The sequence below is a fragment of the Copadichromis virginalis genome, linkage group LG17, assembly GCF_057382275.1.
Source record: "Copadichromis virginalis isolate Kocher_CV1m ecotype Utaka linkage group LG17, C_Virginalis_male_GT1.1, whole genome shotgun sequence".
NCBI lineage: Eukaryota > Metazoa > Chordata > Actinopteri > Cichliformes > Cichlidae > Copadichromis > Copadichromis virginalis.
In genome coordinates this window covers 29,942,879-29,963,418 of record NC_140634.1, presented here as the reverse complement: position 1 = coordinate 29,963,418, position 20,540 = coordinate 29,942,879, and the positions used below count along the sequence as shown (strand labels likewise).

General features: G+C 40.9%; 1 protein-coding gene and 1 long non-coding RNA gene across 2 annotated transcripts in view; one reads left to right on the top strand and one right to left on the bottom strand.

The window, feature by feature from the left end:
* LOC146689663 (uncharacterized) overlaps window positions 1-12,563 on the top strand; it is a 125,641-nt gene extending 113,078 nt beyond the window's left edge. Inside the window, exons 4-5 of the long non-coding RNA XR_014916152.1 lie at window positions 10,716-10,992; window positions 12,184-12,563. This is a non-coding gene — a long non-coding RNA (uncharacterized LOC146689663). The remainder of the gene's footprint in view (window positions 1-10,715; window positions 10,993-12,183) is intronic.
* The window catches only part of plxna4 (plexin A4), a 243,291-nt gene continuing 231,274 nt past the window's right edge, over window positions 8,524-20,540 (bottom strand). Inside the window, exons 29-32 of the mRNA XM_085437437.1 lie at window positions 20,285-20,454; window positions 15,640-15,852; window positions 13,023-13,173; window positions 8,524-12,640 (exon numbers count right to left, since the gene is read on the bottom strand). Coding sequence (XP_085293563.1) covers window positions 12,545-12,640; window positions 13,023-13,173; window positions 15,640-15,852; window positions 20,285-20,454 — 630 coding nt within the window. The 3' untranslated portion in view covers window positions 8,524-12,544. The remainder of the gene's footprint in view (window positions 12,641-13,022; window positions 13,174-15,639; window positions 15,853-20,284; window positions 20,455-20,540) is intronic.

Genomic DNA, 20,540 nt, shown 5'->3' with positions numbered 1-20,540 from the left:
AAGAGAGGGGTATTTAGAGGAACAACAAGAGCAACGGGTACAGAGGGATGATGAGAAAGCAAGCAGAGCCAGGTGAAGTTGTGTTCAGTCTTCTGAGGAGGGATGTTTTGTCAGCTCATACAGACTGAGGGTTATCTGTCTCCCCCAGCTGTGCCACACAGCTGTCACACACTGCTATGCTCCACTCTGTCCTGGCATCCTGGCACACAGCTCCTTCTGCCCACTATTATCTGGCTCTGTGTGTGTGTGTACTCCATATTTGTCAGCTTTTCTGTATGCAGATTATTAGCATAGAAATGAGCAAGTTCAGGTTCTTTATGCAGCAAGTGAGTGTCTTCTTGCCCTTTCTCACATCTCTAGGAAAGTCACGCTGAATATCACTCTAGCTAGTCACCAACCTAGAGCATCTATCCATGTTCCTCTGTCTTTTAATTAATCAAGTCGCTCTCTCCATGATGAAAGTTTTCTTTTCAAGGCAGTCTTGAAATCAATTTGCAGTTATTTCCCAATGGAAGCCATGTGCCTTCTCCACAAAAGAGACCAATCTGCAGTCTCCCCACCGCTGCTCTCACCACCCCAACCCCGCCGGGTAAGAGCCTCAATTACCCAGAGTCTATCACTGCAAACAGCCACTTTGCAGCCAACCACCTGTGACTCGGACTGTGGGAAGCTTTGGCTGCAGCCTGGCTGTGTGGGGGTAGAACAGCCAAAGTCATGGGCTGGGCAGCCAACCATTGATTAAGGGAATCAGTATTGATTAAGGGAGCAGGGGACATCTGGAATGAACCAATTTATGTCCCCACATCAATTATTCAAATGGCTGCCACTGAATTGGATTAGAGGTAGATCTTCCTTCCATCGTTTGTACCCCTCTACAATCTGTACCCTCTCAGCAAGCTGTCGTCACAAGTCTCTCGACAAGTTAGGTTCTTGAATTGCAAAGTTTTTAGTTCACCACATGGACTTTTAGTGCATAAACAACTGGTGCAAGTCACTGGGCTCTGCTCAGATTTGCTCTGCTAAATAAAGCATATTGGGCCAGCACTGGGACACCCCTTTTTTCCCCCTCATCACCCTCGATCAATGGCTGATGCCTATAGCCTATTGCTGGCCCACACTGTGTTGTTAGATTTGTTTCTCAGTTTGCCCTTCTGTCGCTGTGTTGACATCTTGAAGGCTTGAACGCAGCACCGAATGGTACAGCTCGCTAAAATCTGGGCCAGAGGGTTATTCATATTCATAATGTTGGTGCTGGAGAAGCTGTGAAAACGTGTGTGGCTTTGTTCACATATGGGTGTTTTTTTTTTTATTGGGTGAGGGTGGGGGGTATTTGTGTTAATCCCTGTGTGAGTCTGTCTAGTGGGATTTTGCTTTGTGTATCATACAGCAGTCAGATCACAGAGGCCAGGGCCAGCGCTGAATCCAGCTGATGGGCTCCTGTCCATTGTAGACAGGCTAACATGGCGGGGATATGTGACGTGACGGGCCAGGGACAAAAGCCCACAGGTGGCTGACTATGATACAGGGCTGCCCTTTGTGTGCTGGCTCACCAGATCGGCTCACAAAAACAGATGTATTTTTTTCCTGATATTATCATCGCCAATGTTTGAGTCTGTATTAAAGAGCAGCAAATCGTCATTTTCTCTCAATTTCTTCATATTTCTACTCTTTTATCTTACACACAATCAATATAACATTACTCATGATCATCCTTTTGTGCACTCACTAAATTAGAAATTGTATTTATGTATTTATTTTTACCTCTGGATAAGCTGTAAAGGCTTTAATGTCCATATGGGTAACTTTTGTTTTGAGCAATTTCATTTTGACAGTTCAAACAATTAGCATATCACCATTTCTCTTAGCAGTGGTGTTGCTGACATAATAGACGACAACAAATGGCTTCTGTATTGCATGTTTCATTAATTTTGATTTAAATTACACTAATTTACAACAACAGATGCTTCAAGGTGCTTTAGACTGTAAGGGTAAAGATCCTACGATATCGCAGACAACAGCTCAACAGTCAGATGATCCTTTATGGGCAAACATTTGGCGATGGTGGGAAGGAAGAACTCGCTTTTAACAGAAAGAAGCCTGTTAGAGCCAGCTTCAGGGAACTGCAGCCATCTGCAATAACTGGTTGGGGGGAAGAATGGAGGAAGGGCATATGAAAAAAACATAGGAGTGGAAAAGAAATACTCATTATATAATGTGAAGCCTATAGCAGCATAACTTCTGTAAGGAATGGTTCAGGGTCCCCTGAGCTTTATCTAAAAAGACAGTTTTAAGGCTAATCTTAGAAATAGAGAGGGTGTCTGACTCCAGAATCCAAACTGGGAGCTGGTGCCACAGAGGAGATAAGTGAAGGCTCGGCCTCCCATTACTTTTGGAAACTGTAGAAAGTCTGTGCTTAAAAGTCTCTAAGATATGATGGGGCCTGATCATTCAAAACTTTATTTTAGGATTGTAAATAGAGTTCTGGATTTATCAAGAGCCAGCAACAAATAGAGCTAATATAAGAGAAATATTATCTCCATCTCTCTGGTCCCTGTTAGTACTACAAGTTTAAGGCTTTCAGAGAGCGTTTAGAAAACCTGATACTAAGAAATTCCAGCCTACAAGTCACAAATGCATTAACTAGTTTTTCAGCATAATTCAAAGGTGGGAAGTTTCTAATTTTAGCAGTCATGCATTTTTTTTTATGTTAGTGTTGTTCCACTGATTTTTATTTAAAAAAATCTTTAACAGAATGGTTTATTTTTGGGTCATTACTATGTCTCAGTCTCAGCTGCATAACTGTGTATGGCTAGAAAGCTTGAATAACAGTTAATATACTTATAATAAGGTGCAGATTTTCACCAATACCTAGTTGGTTAATGGCATGCATATTTGTAGCACACCGGTACCTATTAAAGCCTTAGTTTCCATGGACACTCTCTTTTTTTTTTTTTTCTTTTTTTTTTGTAAATAACTAAATTACAGCAAGTTTAGTCAATTTGTTCCTGGCTTGAAGAAAAGCTTAAAAAGATCTCTCAAGTGACCCTAAGAAGAGAGAGTTCAGTTGTAGTCACCTAACGCTTATTTTTAAAAAAGAGAATGATTAAAAAAAATACCCATTTTTTTCCCCTTTAAGTTGTAACTCATTACAGGCTCTGTTCATTGCAGTGTGTTTGTGCTATGATGGATTTCCTAAGTATAAAAAGGAAGGAAACGAATAACTGTGCAGTTTAATAAGTCTCAGAGTAGTTATGAGCCATGCCTCGCATTAAACTGGGGGATACTAAACATTGTCTTTTTAACTAATTGAGTTATTTGGTCATTAAAATTTATGGTTTTGTATTTTATTACGTAAGAATGGCGCATATTTATCAGGGTCTTGTTTTGTGGTACCTGCTCATGTTAAGAGGATACTAGTTTTATAATGACAAAAGATACTACTGATCTGAACAATAGTTATTGTTGAATACAGTATATGTACCTTTAATATAAAGTTGTTTTGTTGCATATTGCTTTAAAGTAATGGCTTAGGAATGTTTTTTGAAATTCCAGTTTAAAACCATTCCAAGAGCACAAAACCGTACCGATCTGCTGCACAGCTGTAATCCATTATCAAGAGGAAGAACGTGCCAGGCATGAAAGCAGACAATAGAATCAAAATAAATTCAATGAACATCTGAACCAGATAATCAATTTATTGTATTGTACAGGCTCACGCAGCTTTGGTAATTCGCTGGAGTCCGAGGAGCAAATGGGCTCCTTAAAAGGAATTCCATGGATCTTATTGATTAGGAGCTGAAATGCGGGGAGGGGGATTTAGAAGAGAGATTGTGTGTGCGTTATAGGTGTAATAATGTTTACCATAACAGGCTGTTTTTCTTGACTCTGCAACTGTACAGCTTATTTATGCAGTGGAAGTAGTCAGCAATGCTGGAATGAAGGTTTCAGAGATGGAGTTTGGTATCATCAGAATAATTTTTAGCATTTGCACCGGTTATCCTGGAGTTAGAAGGTGATGCATTACACAGGACTCGAGTTCTGTCTGGTAGAACTATCGCACACTTATACTTTTACTGGTTCGACTCAGCAGACTCACAGTGTACACCTCAGCTTGAAGGTCACTTAAAGTCTTAGCTCTAAACCCTTTGACAGATTTGTATCTTTATTCTCCATCTGTACTATGAGGGGTTTTTCTGGATGTATCCATGTCCGTCTCATTTCTCTCCCACTCTATCCCTCCTGTTACCAGCAACACAAATGTTTACCAAGACAGAACAGATGGAGGAGAATAGACTAATATCGGAAATTACTTCCATCTGCTTGTGTGCAGTTGTCAATATCTGAGTCCACTGCTGAAATTAGACCCGTCAACCAGTGTCCAGACTGTTCTGCTATCATCAAGTCATCCATCCTGCCAGTCTGGTAGTCAGAAAAGCAGCCAGTGATAGCAGCCACACGAAAAATTCAATTCCAAAACTTGAAATCACAAGCAAGAGCCAGATGTTTTAGTAAAAGTCTTGGGAAGGATGAATGCTTGCCAAACTGAAATACTTTCTACTTTAGCTCAATATATTCGTGAAGCTGTCCTTCTATGGACACAATGCAGCAACTTAACCTGCTGTAATTCAGTGAAGGTGAGGAGATACTCTGAGGGAATGTACTGAGAGCTGCTGATTCTGATACAGTGTGAATAATCATCGTTCTACGTTGAATAAAAAAACTACAAAGTTAGTAGAAATGAGCCCAGTTGAACATTTTTTTTTGCTTTAGTTTTGAGCTGAAAGTGGTCATATATTAAAAATGTACAAATTATTATAATTAAATAATAATTAAAGGGCCTATATGGATAATATCTTTGGTAATATTCTGTGATGGATTTCATTGTTTTGTGATTCAACTTGTGGTGGTGATTTTTTTTAATTCTAAATATTAACCCATGCAGTTACATGCTTTCATGCACATTTGTGAAGCTCAAATGTGGATGAGAGACCGTATTTATGCAGAGAGTTGGAAATTCACTAGCAAGGACACAAATGTAAATGACTAATGACCATCCATCCATCCATCCATTCGCTTCCGCTTCTCCTTTTCAGGGTCGCGGGGGGCGCTGGAGCCTATCCCAGCTGTCATAGGGCGAGAGGCGGGGTACAGCTAATGACCAATAATAACAAAGCAACAAGTTAGGCCAGAGGCTGTGGTTTGAGGAAGGCCTCATCGAGGATCAGCTCCCAGCTCCACCGAAGATGCGTATGACAGAGGTTGACAACAGATGATTTAAAAAAAAAATAAAAATAAAGAAAAAAAGAATCGAGCTGTTTTCACCTTCTAATACTTGACACTTCTGGCTCCTCCCCCTTTAGTCAGGTGGGTGGTATTAGCCAAACCAAACCATTAAACACAACTTAGGTATATGTGCAAGTAATGAGCATGCCACCATGCCATAAAGTGCACAAGCTTGGATTTGAAAACTTCCTCGTATCTTTCTGTAACATTAGTTTCGTTCAAGTCTTTCTTTGTGAGGGAACTTTGACCTAGAAGCTGATGGTGAGATTAGTCATTTGAATTGCTTTGTTGACGGTAAATATAGTTTCTCTTCTTGAAGATCAGTCTTTTTAGCTAAGGTGACCAAGGAATGATTATGGGTTCAAGTCCCTAAAGCAGCAGGTCCAGCGTTATTGATTGTCCTGCCCTGTAAGCCTGCATGCCCTGCAACATGCCGAATGTCTCAACAGCACCAAACCGCTCACTACTTCTTCTTTTCCATCCCTCGACCTCCATGTGGATGGACCTTCAGGTTTTTTGTTTTTTTCCCCTCCATAGCCACATCACATCAGTGCTTGGGGATGTGATGGCAGGGTGGGGATTTGAGGTGAAAGAGCTGTGGTGATCATGGGAGTGTGGAAAACCATCCTCGGTGCAAAGCAATCATAGCCGGCCCTCGATCATCCTGCCCCTCTGATACCTCCATCCAACCTTTCTCAACCCATCACCTCACAGAGTTGCCTCTCTCCTCTTCCATTATTCCCAGCTCACTAGTCAGAAAATTAGGGTAACACTTGGCAGCCCCCCCACCTCTCCCTACTGCTATTTCTCCCTCCACCTTCCCTCTTTCTATTTCTCACCCATTACTCCCAGTTCACTGGTTGGTATATGGAGGGTGACACTAGGCCAATTCAATCTCTCGTCCTCGTCAGGTACTAAGCCTGCTGGAGTGCTGCAGCCTCTCACATCCATATATACCCGTCCAGCAGGTTGTCACCCTGTTTTCTGCATTTCACACTTTCGCTGCCCTCCTGTGCTGCACAGAACTTTCTATTTCCTCATTTGTCACTCCTGTTTTCCATTTACTCATTTTTTTTTAAACCTTACCTCTGACTTTTTCAGCCCCGGGTGTTTCAGGGAAGGTGTTTTAAAGATGGCCTTGTTGTAATGAAGTAGTGTTGTGCTTTATTGTGCAGCTGCACCGGTTGGAAAAGTTGATGTTACAAAGAGTTTCCTGTGAGGTTGTGTGTTTTGTGAGATAACGAAGCCGGTGAGCCAAATTAAACTTAATACATTAAAGTGTGCATTTTGGCTGCCTTTGATGTACGACATTGAATAATGCAGGTTGCAGAGTAAAATAAACCAGTTATGTCTTTACTGCAGCTAAGCTCTGCAGAGTGACATGCGCTTAGAGGCAGGGATTTCCCTCCTTGATTTCCTGAATGGCTTCAGGTCTGCTTGACTGGCTTCAACTGGAAGAAGCTTACAGGTTCAGCTAATCTTTTACCAGTGCGACTGTTTACTTAATATTTTTGACCTGGTTATTTGGTTACATCATGTCAGGAAACGCCTCTCATTAAAGACGATCGGCTTTTGTAACTTGTCTCTTGACAGTATAAACGGGAGCTGTGGAGGTAGCCCATGAAGCTTATTTTATTTCAACACAGATTAGGAGCTAAGCAGCATTTGCATAAGTTGGCAAAGTTAATAGGCTGACTTGCAGCCAAATACAATGAGAGGTCCAGGTCCAGTAAACCAGAGTTGCACATTAGTTGGAAAATTCACTATTAGCCAGTTTCCACATTAAAAAAAAAAAAAAATCCAGCTTGGAATGCGGAATTAGAAAACTAACAAATTTGGCAAGATGCAGATGTAGGATTTTCTTTTTTAACTTTAAGGTGATGACATGTTTTTTCTCTCTCTTCCGTTTGATGTCTGAACTGTTCAGCTGGTTGAGGCCTGAATCTTTTGAGGCAATTTCACTAGGCTCATTAAAAACTTTCATCATTTCTCCTTCTGTTTTGAGACCTTTTCTGGTCCCACATAGATCTTTAGTTCCAATAAGATGCAGGAAATATCCCCTTCTTGGTCTCTAGAACCTTAAGACAACAAAATACATTTGCTCTGTTTTGTTGTGTACTTCCTTCTCGAATAATCTTTTTTATTCTATCACCATTTTCTGTTCTCATTCATACAGTTTTTATGCCCTGTCACTTTTATAGTACAAGTAATTTTTCAGTTAATAGGATACTGTTTGTGTTCTCATGTTTTATTTTTATACATTACGGGTCTGGGGTATATCTCACTGTATTTGTGTATTGTATAAACCGAATCTTAGGATGTTGCTTCAAAAATGTGATGTAATATCTCAAGAACCAATCCTCTACATTCTAAATTGTAACAATGAATGATGTAAAAACAGTGGCTTAGGACTATAATTTTTAAGGATGCCATTTGCATACCTACTTGCTTAAATACCTGACTCCATCCAGTGCTACTATCTGCTGCTCACGACGGATCAACCAGCTTTTTGTACCTCAGCTTTCATCCTCAATTCTCAGTTGGCAGGGATGTTTCTTTATGCTTTGCTAGCCGGTGTCAGCCTCTATGATGACGTTAATGGCTTTAGCTGAATTGGATGTCATTGCTGTGTGATAGTCTTCAGATACATTATGATTGCTGGATGCAAATTTACATATTTATTTAGAGGTTTACCCTTGAAGCCACTTGCATTCAGATCCAGATCCACGGTTTCCTTTATCTTCCCCAATGGTACTGTGGGCAGGATTGATTGAATGAATGAATCCATATTTTGACTAATTTGGACACTTAAAGTCTAAAATTATGTGGACAACCTTTTTTAAAGATCTAAAGATGATGGTGTTTCTTATCATCGGAGAGATCTTGCAGCTACAGTACAGTTCTATCCCTTGTGTATCCTGGCATGTATAAAGTCAACAGCAAGGGAGTAATGAGAAATCCCAGAGTACAATTGACTCTTTGTCATGCATTATTGTGTGGCTTTTCTTTGCTGCTTTGTCTGGCACCCCACAGTGGGGGATTTGCGATGGCCTCTACGTCCCTGAACATACCCTGTAGCGACTGTCACGGGAATTGAAAAGGAAATTAGTGCCATCCAGCTCATAAAGACACAGTGTAGTCTTTATAAGCTGATTGTTATGGAATTGTGTTACTTTGCTTGCACTGTAGGTAGGTTTTTCTCACAAACTGGCACAATAAGGAACAACGAGACTCGTGAAATGCTTGGTTTCATAATAAAGTTTATTCTATATTACAAATAGTATTTTGTTCTTGACTGCAAAATAGGAATGCATTATATTTACATACACAGGTATACAATTAATTATAACAAAGTTAGAGAAGCTCGCCTTATATCCCCCAGGTTTCGTTTTCATCTCTCAATAAGATACTCTTTATCTTTCAAATATGATCTAGTAAAAGTCTTTTCTAGCATGTTTGTGTAACATCTGCTATAACACTGAGCTAGGAGGACATTTTTAGTTCCTAGAAAACGTTTGAAGGTGGAAACTTTATCTGTGCTCTTGGCAACGCTAGGTGGCTACTACCAGACGACCTTTGTTGCCCGGGAAGTGACAGGGTGAGGGGGGGAGAAATGAAAGACAGGATGAGACACCGGGGGAGCAGACTTGCAATCACAGCCAAGGGCTCTCACCTTATTTAGTAACACACAGCTGGGAACAGAAACCTGGATGTCCCTAAAATTAATCCTAAATTGAAATAATAGAAGTTCTGTATGCTGCATGAGATGTGATCAAAAAGTTCTGTGAATTTGGAAATGAAGATGAACAACCATATATGATTAACACTAGCTGATAACCCTGAAGGTGAAATCCCAAAAGTCCAATTTGCACATTCAGAGTGTGTATATAGTAGAGCCCAAACTTGCATGGAACAAATGTTCCAGTAGGTTCTGTATCCTAAATATAAACTCAGGGTTCAGACTTTCCTTGTCTGAAGTGTGGTGTGTGCCACGCAGTGCACTCGAAACGCAGGGGTTCTGTGGCCACACAAAGTCTGTTCGCTCAACATTTGCCAGACTTGCCTTACTGTGACTTCCTCCAGATCTGCTAATTGAAACTCAACTTGAAAGGTTGGTTTTGAGATGCAGTGGAGGACATCCAGTGTACACTGCAGAGATAAACATGCACAAAGACATAATTCCCAAAACCTTTTGATCACCTCTCAAAAAGCTGCAGAAAGTTGTTAACAGACAATGACCCCTCTAAAAAAAGGAGTCACTTGCTAAACTCAGTCTAAAACACAAGTCTAATAAAGCTAATGCGCCTCTCCTGCTATGGATGATAAATTAGAGGTATAGGCCTACTTAATTTGTTCTTGGTGTTCATTTTCACATCTTGCGCTGGCAAATTGAGGCAATCCTTCGTTGCTTTTTAGGACGTGAACCTGCATCTAATCACACCCGTCTGTTTTCATAACTGCACATATTCTGTTCTTTAAAAAAAAAAATGGGCAGGCTTCATCACTGTAAAGGAGGGATTTTTTGTTCTGGGAAGTTGAGCATTTATCACGATGAAATACTCTAACGCAGTTTTCAATAGGAAAAAATAAAACCAATAAAAAGAACAAATGTTCTGCCTGACCAGATTTAAACTGCAGAGGCGGCACAGCTGTCACACACAAAGAGTGCTGGTCTATAATGGAGGACACAGTAAATGGGACAAGAAAATCCAAAATGGGGTACATGCTGTCTTTAAATGACATCCAGAAAATGAGCAGTTGTGTTGGAAATGACTTCAAAAGCCCCTAGCAGTTGTAGATGTCTCTAAATATCTTTTTGCAAGGCAATTCAATTTCATACCATCCAAACAGGTCAACATGCAAAGGTATACAGTAACTCCTTTATTTAGCATCTATCACGTCACAAAAATCATAGGGACGAGACTGTGTCATAGGGGGACTGGTCTGGATAAAGGTTCCACCTTAAACGAAAGTTATAGTTTTTATAACATGAACAATCCACTTTTTCCATCTTGATTCTTCCAAGCAAAAGAAAGATAAAAGAACACATCCACATCATCATTGCAAGGCTTAATTTTCTTATTTTTCACTTTTTTTTTTTTTTTAAATAAGTTTCTTAAATTGTTTACGTTTTACATGCGCTTAAAAAGCCAATAAAGGACCCAAGGTGGACCTAGGGCGGTCTTCACACATTCACATCACCACATGGGGCACGTTGTCAAGGCAAAAGAAAGGGCAGAGGTCAAAATGTACGGAGGGCGCCTCCATCTTTCCATCGCTCTCTCCCATAGTGGGGATTCACATCCAACAAGTCTTATCTATGTCCATCATTTTCTGTTTATCTTGCCGTGATGCTCACGTCTTGCTCTGCTTTATCAGATCTTTTTTTTTTTTTTAATTTCTTTTCTTTTTTCCTCTTTTTTTTTTTTGAGGTTTGGAGAAGGCCGCCCCCTGCCGCCACTGAGGACAACTACACTAATACAGACAAGAGCGCCTCAAACAGTTACACACTCAGGAGTTGGGGTTTTTGCCGTATGCAACTAGCTACCATCTCCAATGCTTGTGCAAAACAGAAAAACTGGTAAGTCAGGAGCTGGACGAAAAAGGGGGTGAACGGTGTGCCGAGAGCCAGAGAGACCCGGGATGATGAAAAGAGAAAGGAGGATCGGATCACCTCGCCCACAGAGCCTCTCACCTCGACACACTGAGGTCAGAAAAATCACACATGTTGCTTAAAGTTCAAGTCACAATATTTTTTTTTTTGTCTTAGAAGTGGTTGTCTTATACATAGTCCTTTGTTTGTCAGTTCCTCAGTGGCACTTTATAAATACATTTTTGACCATTTTTGAAAATTTCAAGCTCCTTTGGTTTTTGGCTGACCAACTAAGTCCGTGTCATTTGATTTCTTCACACAAAAGTCTTAAACTTGGGACATTCCGGGAAAGAAGTGCTACTCTCACAACAGAGCCTCTTTAGGTAGCACACGCTGTATTGAATCATTCTTGTTTTTCTTGATCAAGCAGTTTCTTACCCAGTGCATTTCAGTCAGCTCTTCCCTTTACGTCCTCCATTGTTGGCGTAGAAATCTGGGCAGTCAGGATGTTGGGTAGCTGCTGAGTGTGTGTGCGTTTTGTGTGCATGTGTGTGCTTTGATAGACCGTCGCAGCGGCGACACAAGGTTGGAAGTGGCAAGAGCCAGGCAAAGACTGCTACTGGTGTTTGGAGCAGCAGTCAAAACACTGTCTTCCAGAGTTGGTTGTGTGCTTTTTCTTTTTTTACAAAGGATCCAACTTGGGCGGGGGCTCCAGGGTTTCATCTAATAGCTTAATTTTGCAGTAGCTATATAAGCCAAATGGAAGCAGAAATCATGAGCACTTTCTTAAATGTATGCTGGGCCAGGTAAAAATGTGTGCATGTCGCAAAGGGCTATAGGCTGGGGATGCTCTGGTTTGTAAAGTTCATCATGGTTCAGTAAAGGAAAAGTTCAGAGAAGCGATAATCCTTCCCTTCCCCCATCAGTCTTTTTCTTAAATACAACTCCAGCTACATTAAAGAACACAAGAACATTCTAGGCTTGCCTGGATTTGCCCCAGATTTCACGGATATGTATGCTTTGCTTGAAGGTACAGTGTAAACTTGGCAAACCATCCTTGCATGAATTTTCTTCAGAGGTGTTCATTTGGCTTGCAGTCATCAGTGTTGATGCTTCCTCTTGATTCTGTATATTTAATATAGAACTACAATAAACTGAACTCTAGAGATGGTTTTATTTTAACTATCCTATTCTGAAAAGTTCTCAACAAAATGGACACCCAACATTGTGGTTTTTAAAGAATTACCTATCGGTGTAAATTCTTGAAGGCAACATAAAAATGTTTTTCCCCTCTTTCCTTCCAACAGGGGGGGATCGACACATTGCCAATATGGCCAGCTTTCAAGCAATCACCCCTTGAAGCTTCTCTGTGGTGAAGCTGAGGGATCCCCCACATTGCACTGTGGGAAACGCCAACCTCAGCTCCGGGCCACCCCTCGCATAACTTCAGGTAAACTAGTCTATGCAGCAGAGTGAATGGGAAGAAAAAAAAACAACAACAACAAAAAACAAAAACAGGAAGCAGAAAAAAAGTTAGAGGAAGAATTCATCTCTGAAAGGCTGAGGGAGGAAGTCACATGATGAAAAAAGATGGGGACAGGTCTTCGCTCAGGCACAGCTCGGTTTCTGACGGGGTCTCTTCCCAGTGCACCCTGGGAAGTGCGGTTCTCAGCTCTCCAGACTCATGAAGGCCACCACCTGCTCCAGCTTAAAGGCCAGCCTCTGTTTCCTGGCTGCATCGTCCTGCTCCAGTGCGCACACAATCTGCCGGCGTGACCGTGAAAAAGACACACAACGCTATTACTAAAAGCACTCAACATAACAGGACTTTAAAAATCCAGCAAATTACTATTTGTGTTACTATAGAAATTGATTGTAGCTATTGATATACTGGCTTGGATTTGGGGAGTGCTTGAGCTTGACTGTCCCACTGTACCCAGCTGGCCTACACTCACTGTTCTTGGCTTCAGGTAGTCCCTTTTACTTCCCACATTTTAATACACTATCTTTTCTTTCATTGACTTTTCATGACTTTTGGGGGTTAAATGCCTGGGCGTGGTACGATTTGCCTCTTATAAGTACCCCCTTAGTTAGCGACAGCACTGATGTGTTGCCCAAAGGTGTAATAGGTCCCAGCATAACGTACCTCCTCAGTGTATTTCCCCACATAGGAGTAGATCTCGCTGAGAGAGCTCATGGTGTTGAACTCATTCATGTGCATCCGCGACTGCTCTGCCAGGTAGGCATTCATGTCTTGGTCACTGATCGCTGGCATCTTGTTAATGTCTGAGTAGTATCTGTGAAGAGAGGGCAGGAGGAACAATACAAAGCATTAAGGTGTGTTTACAGCAGCAAAAAAAAAAAAGATGCTAAAAGGAAAAGTGCTAAATGATTTTGAAAGCAGAATATGCCCAGTTATGTATTTTTACACAGATGTTTACTTCGGAGTTCATCGTTTATGAATGCCTGACTAATGCGTGGAGCATAGAGACGAAAAGCACGTTTCATAGTAAAGTGACCTAAATGGAACCTGTAGATGCAGAGAGGCCTCATGTTTTAAAATGGAACACTGCAGCAGCATACAGTATACTCACACACGCCGCACTGAGCTAAAGGCAATCAGTCACTGTCAGCAGCAGCTGTGTTGCCCATATCAACTGTGTTGATTAAAGCTGCTTATTTACATATTAAATTCCTGGAGCTACAGCCACTTGGGGACAGGCCCGTTGTATGGATGGATAATTCTGGGAGTGCGTGTGATGATATTTGCCAGGAAACAAGTTGTCAGAGCTAACAGAGCAAAGGAGAAGGCAGGTGGGTGTTACTCACAGAGGTCATAGCTGTATTGACACTGCACAGTACTGAAAGCTAGAGCTCTGACCTGGGCCCTGTTAGTGTCATGAACATGAGAATAGACTCAACAAGCTCATAACATTCACTAAAGCAAGCATAAGCAATAAAGGGGGGGGGAGGTGGTATGTATGGAAAGCAAAATTAAAGTCTTCATTGTATAAATCACAAGATAGCTGTAGGCCCAGCCACTACAGTTAGGTTACTTTTTACTAAGTAAGCTAGCTGTTCAGTAGTTTCTTTGTTGAAATGTGAAATAACCTGTCACAATATGAAATTGTGAAAGCCTCAAACTGAACTGATGTGTGACAATTATGCGGATTAAAGACTGCTGCAGTGTTTGCATTTTTGCTGTTGCAAAATATCTTTTGCAGCGATCACTTTCATTACTAGTGTTGTCGTGTTAGGTGGAAAATGTGAGTATATTTCTAATGAGATCAACCCCATTTTGGAATTCTTCTTCACCACCAACTTTTTAAATTTAATTCATTGAAATCTTTAAATACCGGTAATTAGTTGGTCAATTATTTGCAGAAGTGAAATAAAAATACTGCTTTACCAATTTAACATCCAGTTTGTTGCAAGTGCCGATGTCTCTACAGTAACGTTTACTACTGAAGTTTAAAAGCCGTTAAAGGAAAAACCACCACACGTATTCCATACTTTTAAAGGTATAGATTTATATGCAAGCAGTCTTGTATACAAATAATGTAATGACAGGTGTGATGGATTTGTCATTGTCTGGAGACCTTCAACTCCCACATCAAATTCAGAGCAGGTGGCAGGAGCTCACGGGTCTGCTTCACTTCACAACACCTTTTTAATAACATCAACATATTGTAGCAAGTAAAAAGCTTTGGGATATCGTGGCTCTGCCCAGCTGCATAGCATGGAAGTGCTGAATGCAGTTGTTGTCTTATGTAATTTATTAGTGGCTGAAGTGGTGTTTCAAGCAAAGTCTCAGCAGGGTAGTACTGAGCGAGACACACTGATTTCAAGGGATGGAGATATCCACTGGCCTGCTAACCAGCTAAAGGAGGAGGGAGACAGAGAACAGTAGGATATCTCGTCTGAACCTCTACAGTGATCAGTTTCTTTCTGACCTGTAAATCCCTTGCTGTGGCACTTTGGACAGTAAAGTGAAACGGCATAAGATCCACTTTTGACCATTAGTGTGGCTCTTTAAAAAAGATTAAGACAGTTTCACTTTGCAGTAATCACTGATTTGAAAGAATCATTTGTAAAAGTACAAAATACACTGACGCCATTCTGTGATACCAGGCATTCCCTGTTTATATGCAGTTATTAAAAAACAAAACATGCAACCAGCATTTTCCCCTCACAGTAGCAGCTGCTCTATTCTGTCCACGCATATCTTTTTTATGCATCGCTTATAGGAGACCAGAGAGAGCCACACAATCCCGAGCCTGAATCCCCTCATTTGGTTCCACCCATTCAAGCACTGCACATATATTCTCATCCTGAGGCTTGCTTTGCAACAACGCTACAGCCACATAAATACTCGGAACCACTTCACAGTACCCCATCTTTTATTCAGGACCTCTTTGCCTCCCCTGCTGACAAATAAATTTAATAAAACTTCCATTTTAACAAATTACCGGCTTCTGCTGCCTGCAACTCTCAAAAATGCTTCCCTTGATTTTTTTTTTCTCTCCCCTCTACTCACACACACTGGCTCCTATGTCCTGTAGATCTTATGCCCTGGGCACTCCCATCTATTCCCACTGCATTGTAATTTGGATTGGGTTTCACAGCTCATAGATCACATTGCTACAGTCGCATTGTGTGTGCTGGAATGAAACACGCTTAATGCAGGTTTTCTGATGGTTCTTTCTCTCTTCATCTATCCAGTAATTGGTGTGTATGCACATGCGCTTTTCTTGACAGCTTACCTCTCCACCCAGCTCTTGTAGCTGGGGATGTCCTTGGCATAAAGCAGCTTGTTGGAGGGTGAGTCTTTCCCAAGGCGGTGCTCTGAGGTGGAGCAGGAGTCCATGAAAGTCTGGGCCACCACAGACAGACAGGCGTCTGTGATGCTGCTCTTATGGATGTCAAACACAAACTGGGGGTTTTTAATCACATTCACCCAGAAACGCAGAGGTAGGCTGTCAGAGAGGGAAAAGAGAACAAAAAGTAGTTTAGTATCAAACTCAAACTCATGCAGCTTTTGCACTTTAACTTTTCATTCCCTGATAAATAATTGTTTGTTGCTGTTTTCTTTAAATTCCTTTTAATTTTCCCAATCTTGATATTTCCAATTCTGGACACAACAATATGAAATTCTTTAATATAATTCCTTTCACCTGTAAAAAAATAAAAATAAAGGTAGTCTCTTAATAAAATCTAAAACTGAGTCATGCTAACTAATGTAGTCTGTTAGGCTTCCTGTGGGGGGAAAAAAAAAAAGAGTTTTGCAGTGATTGTTCAGTTCTGTCTCGGTGACAGAATGCTTGAATAGCCATTCAAATGGGCGAACAAAGAGTGTGAAGTAAAACAACAGCCTATGTCCGGTTGAGCTGCTCTGAGATTAAGTCCCTAAATGCCGTTTTCAAATTTGCTACAGCCAGCTAGTCAATAGGCATGAACATATTATTCGCCAGAAGGGACGAGGATTCATTCACTTTGCAAAGCTAGTACACAGGCCCTGCTGTTGCTGATGTGCTCTATTTGATGTGTGTGCTCAATTCAATAAAGCCTTTATCTTTAAAACCAGGTGGTGGCTGGCTCTCATTTTTTTCCTCGCAGTGTCCAGGGGTCCTCGCTGGGGGCCGCGCAGTGACACAGTTCATATTGCCTTGTTTGTGCAAGTGGGTCCTATTTTGTGCCTGTCAGGAATAATAAAAATACACAAGTCTGTTTATTTGCAGGGCTTGTTTCTGCCAAAATGAATAGATATAGGGCCAGCTTTATCTGTGTATTGCTGTGAAAGGGGCTCAGGTGGTATTAAGAAAAAGCTGAGTGTTACTTGGATCTCTGTATCTTTACTTTTCTCTGGGCTCTGCGCTTTTAGCTGATGTGACAAAAATCAACAGACACTGCTGCAGTCTACGCTACACAGAAGTTTCTGCGTGTAGGAGAAAAAGAGTATAAAATGTAAAAAAAAAAAACAAAAACAAAACCTGAAACACATTCATTTAAAGTACCGCCAATGTTCCTCAACAATCCACTGAGCATTTATTCTAGTACAACCACCCACAAAGATATTCAGCTGTAATGTAACAAAAGAGGATTTAAACTCAGAATGAGGAAAGACTCAGCATTATGACTTCAAAATTAATCTAAGCAAAAAATCTAGTGGGATTAGGTGCAGGGATCAAAGGAATATTAACACGGCTGCTGTGCTGTCTTGATTGTTGACAAGCTGGCGTTTCAATGGGGCAATGGATTCTAAGATGATGAGATTTTGCACAATTTTGTGTGTGCAAAATTACCACCATAATAAGTATGCCTTATCCATTGAAAATAGGCAAATCTGAGTTTACTCCTGCTGAGTAGCTTTAGGAATCTGAATGATGGTCATGATCGGTCCTTTTGGTTAGGGATTAGGTTAAATATCAGCTGCCAAGATCAAGGGCATCTCATATCCTAAAGATTTTATGCTGGCAGAGTAAGAAAAGGGCCCACTGATTCATCACTTGAAAGTGCAGTCATTTCAAACTGATAAAAGGGTGTGATATAGTTTAAAAAACAAAACTGTATAATTAAGCAAGCAAAATAAGCAACAGTTTAGACAGCATCTTTACCAAAACTGGGCAGATGTAAATAGGAGAATTATTTCTGTTCTAAAGGCAAAATGTGACCAGAACAAATGTGATTCTAACTAGTTGCTTTTCTCTTATTTTTTGAATGCATCCACACTTTAACACTGGTACCTAACAACACCTGCAAACAGCTAAGTCCCCCTTGTGGTCCCTGAAAACCACCTCATGCAGCCCTTTGCATCTGCAATTTTAGGATGGTTCTGCCCATTTTGTGGAATGGGCCTAATGAATTAGCTTACCATTGGCAGGAAAAGAATCACAGATGTTGTGATGTACAACATCTCACTGGTGCCATTATGGCATAGACATGCAGTGAGCTAAATTTGGAATTAACAGCTTTATAAAGGTGACCTGACTGAGTTTGGTTCCAGTCAGGGCCTAAGTAAGCAAAACTGTGCTATTTTATTCCTGTGATTGGCACCTTATACTTAGGTCTGCCACAGTGGTAGTAGTAAGCAATCTGAGTAGGATTCCGTTGCAGTATGATGGCAGAAAAGAGGGGTGTATGTGGCAGTTTTGCACAATAATTAAAATTCTGTCTGTTCCATCCCAAAATGCAGCGCATATAGACGGACACACGCGGACCAAATACAGAGGAGTGAGGATGAGAGCGGACACTAACACACTGCCACTAATCCAAAAGATACCATCTGGAGATGCTCTGGGAGCCAGTGACTCATGTACGCACATACTGACTGTACACACATACAAAACATGTTACAACTCTGTCACACAATACATACAAAACTAACAGTTTAACTAAATTTAACTTTGCACCATGAAAATACAGTTTATTTCAAAAAGAAGTAAAACTGCTGAAAAAGAAGTTTAAACTGTTAAACTGTCCACACCTAGTACATTTGCCTTAATCATCTGTCGTGATTCTGCAAGGTGTGCCACCAACCACGTCATAGGCATAGGCAAAGTTACTATGCATCTCTGTTGACAGTCAAGCACAAGAAAATGCTTGAAGAACTAATATCTACATATCTAAAGGCTATTTCAGCCGTTAAGATGTGCAGGACAAATGATAATTAGGTTTTATAGTGTTTACAACATGCCTTTTGCAGTTTGGTTTGATCTGAATATATCTTGGTGGTCATTTACACTCATATTTAGCACTGTGCACTTTGCACACTGCTCAATGCACATTTTAAAATGTAGTGTAGCAGCATCATAGAGGTATAGAAAGGCATAGTATTTTTTTTTCTTTTTGATAGTCTTGCTTTGATATAAAGGACTTGGACTATAAAAGTTCAGCGATACATTAAGGTCACTTTCAGGTCTTTAGGGTGTATGGAAACGTGGTCAGCATTAATCATGCCAAAGCAACTGTCTGCTTTTATTTTAGAAAAATTATGAAAATTTTCTCACTGAATGGGGGAAAATAGTGGTTCACAATCTGATTTCAGTATAGATTTCGCAAACTTCTAAACATTCGTCTAATAAAAAAAACAAAACGGTTGACTGGTAAGCTATAGCAACAAATACACTGGCATGATATGACAATGGTATAAGGCTGAAGGATCTAACATAAGTTAGGTTATATCAGGGGACACAGAAGGAAGGGAACCCTCAAGGTGGGGGTAGTAGTAGAATATAGGGGCTCCTGCTGCAGTTGAAGTTAATGGCATGTACAATAACTGTGGAACTGACAGGTTTAATGGGATGGGGGCTCAGCTTGGAAGGGACACTGACATTATTATTTTCTACCATGAGACAAAACGAAGGCTTCTGTTGAAGCCAAGATTGCAGTCTTTTAAGATGAGGTCATGAGGTTATGCATATGCACGCGCGGGGAGGTGCTTAAGGGCACAATCATACGCACGTTCCACACTGAGAAGGTATTTGTGGTGGCATCAGCACAAACTGTGCTCAGTCTCAGTGGCTTTTTCTCAGGCTGTGCTATGATAAATTGTGCTTTATTTATAGCCCTACAGTGAAAGTCTAATGGGGAGAAGCACGTCGACTTCTCAGAACACTTAACACACACTGTGACTGGCCCGGTAACACAGAGAAAAACCCTAAAATTAGGCTCATAAGATAAAGTAAATAATATTTTCCTTCAGCCTCTCCCTACCCATTCCTTTATGTCTATTCGTCCCTCGATACACATAAATTTTTCCTCCAATATCTGTGGTTCTCCTGGGCCTTGGGTTGAGTGATGCATGCTGGGATCTTGGCAGAGGCTATGAGGCTAATGAGATATTAGTGTGCATTTAACTCCCACTGTGTTCACTTCCTTTTCTTCACCTTTTCATTCCTCTGCTCACCCCATTCCAGGGCACTGTCAGTTATTTAACCCCAGCCAACCTTTTAAGGTGGACTCACAGGTCAATATGGTATAAATTAATCAGCAGATATTAATTTAGAGGTGTACTTCTGCACCCGGGAGTGAACATCTGTCACTTTAGAGAATTCCACAGTGACAGGAATTTTTTTTTTGGCCCAGTTATCCATGATAATAGATGGAGAGTCTTGGCAGCCAATTGGATTAGCCCCTTGTGGTTGGCTTTAATGAAGATTACACACCCCTGTGGTTAATGGATATTAGGAAAGGAAGAGGCGTATTGTGAAACTTGGCTCTGACAGGGCAATACCCAGGCAATGCCAGAGTGCCTGTAGTACTTTTAAAAATCAAAATGCCCATCAATGATCCAAATAACTGTTTAAGGAGTCTTAAACATTCCCATTCTGTGCGCTTGACACCAATTACTTGGTGTGTATGCATATTTCCATATCAGCACCCACAGCATATTTAGATTCAGATACTCACCAGTTGCTCTTCCATGTGTGTCGGACATGCGGGTCATGGATGTTGTGTTTGTCGGCCTGCTCATCCAGGAAGTCAAACATATATTTGATGGCCAGTGGCAGAGCGCTGCCTCGATGGGCTGTGCTAAAGATGGTCTCAAACAGGTCATCCACAAACTTCTGTAGCGTACCCTACAGAGCAAGGAGAGGAGAGTTACAAAGATTCAGTCATTCTCTCATTTTTCAAAACTTCACTAACAGTAGCAGAAATGCCATTA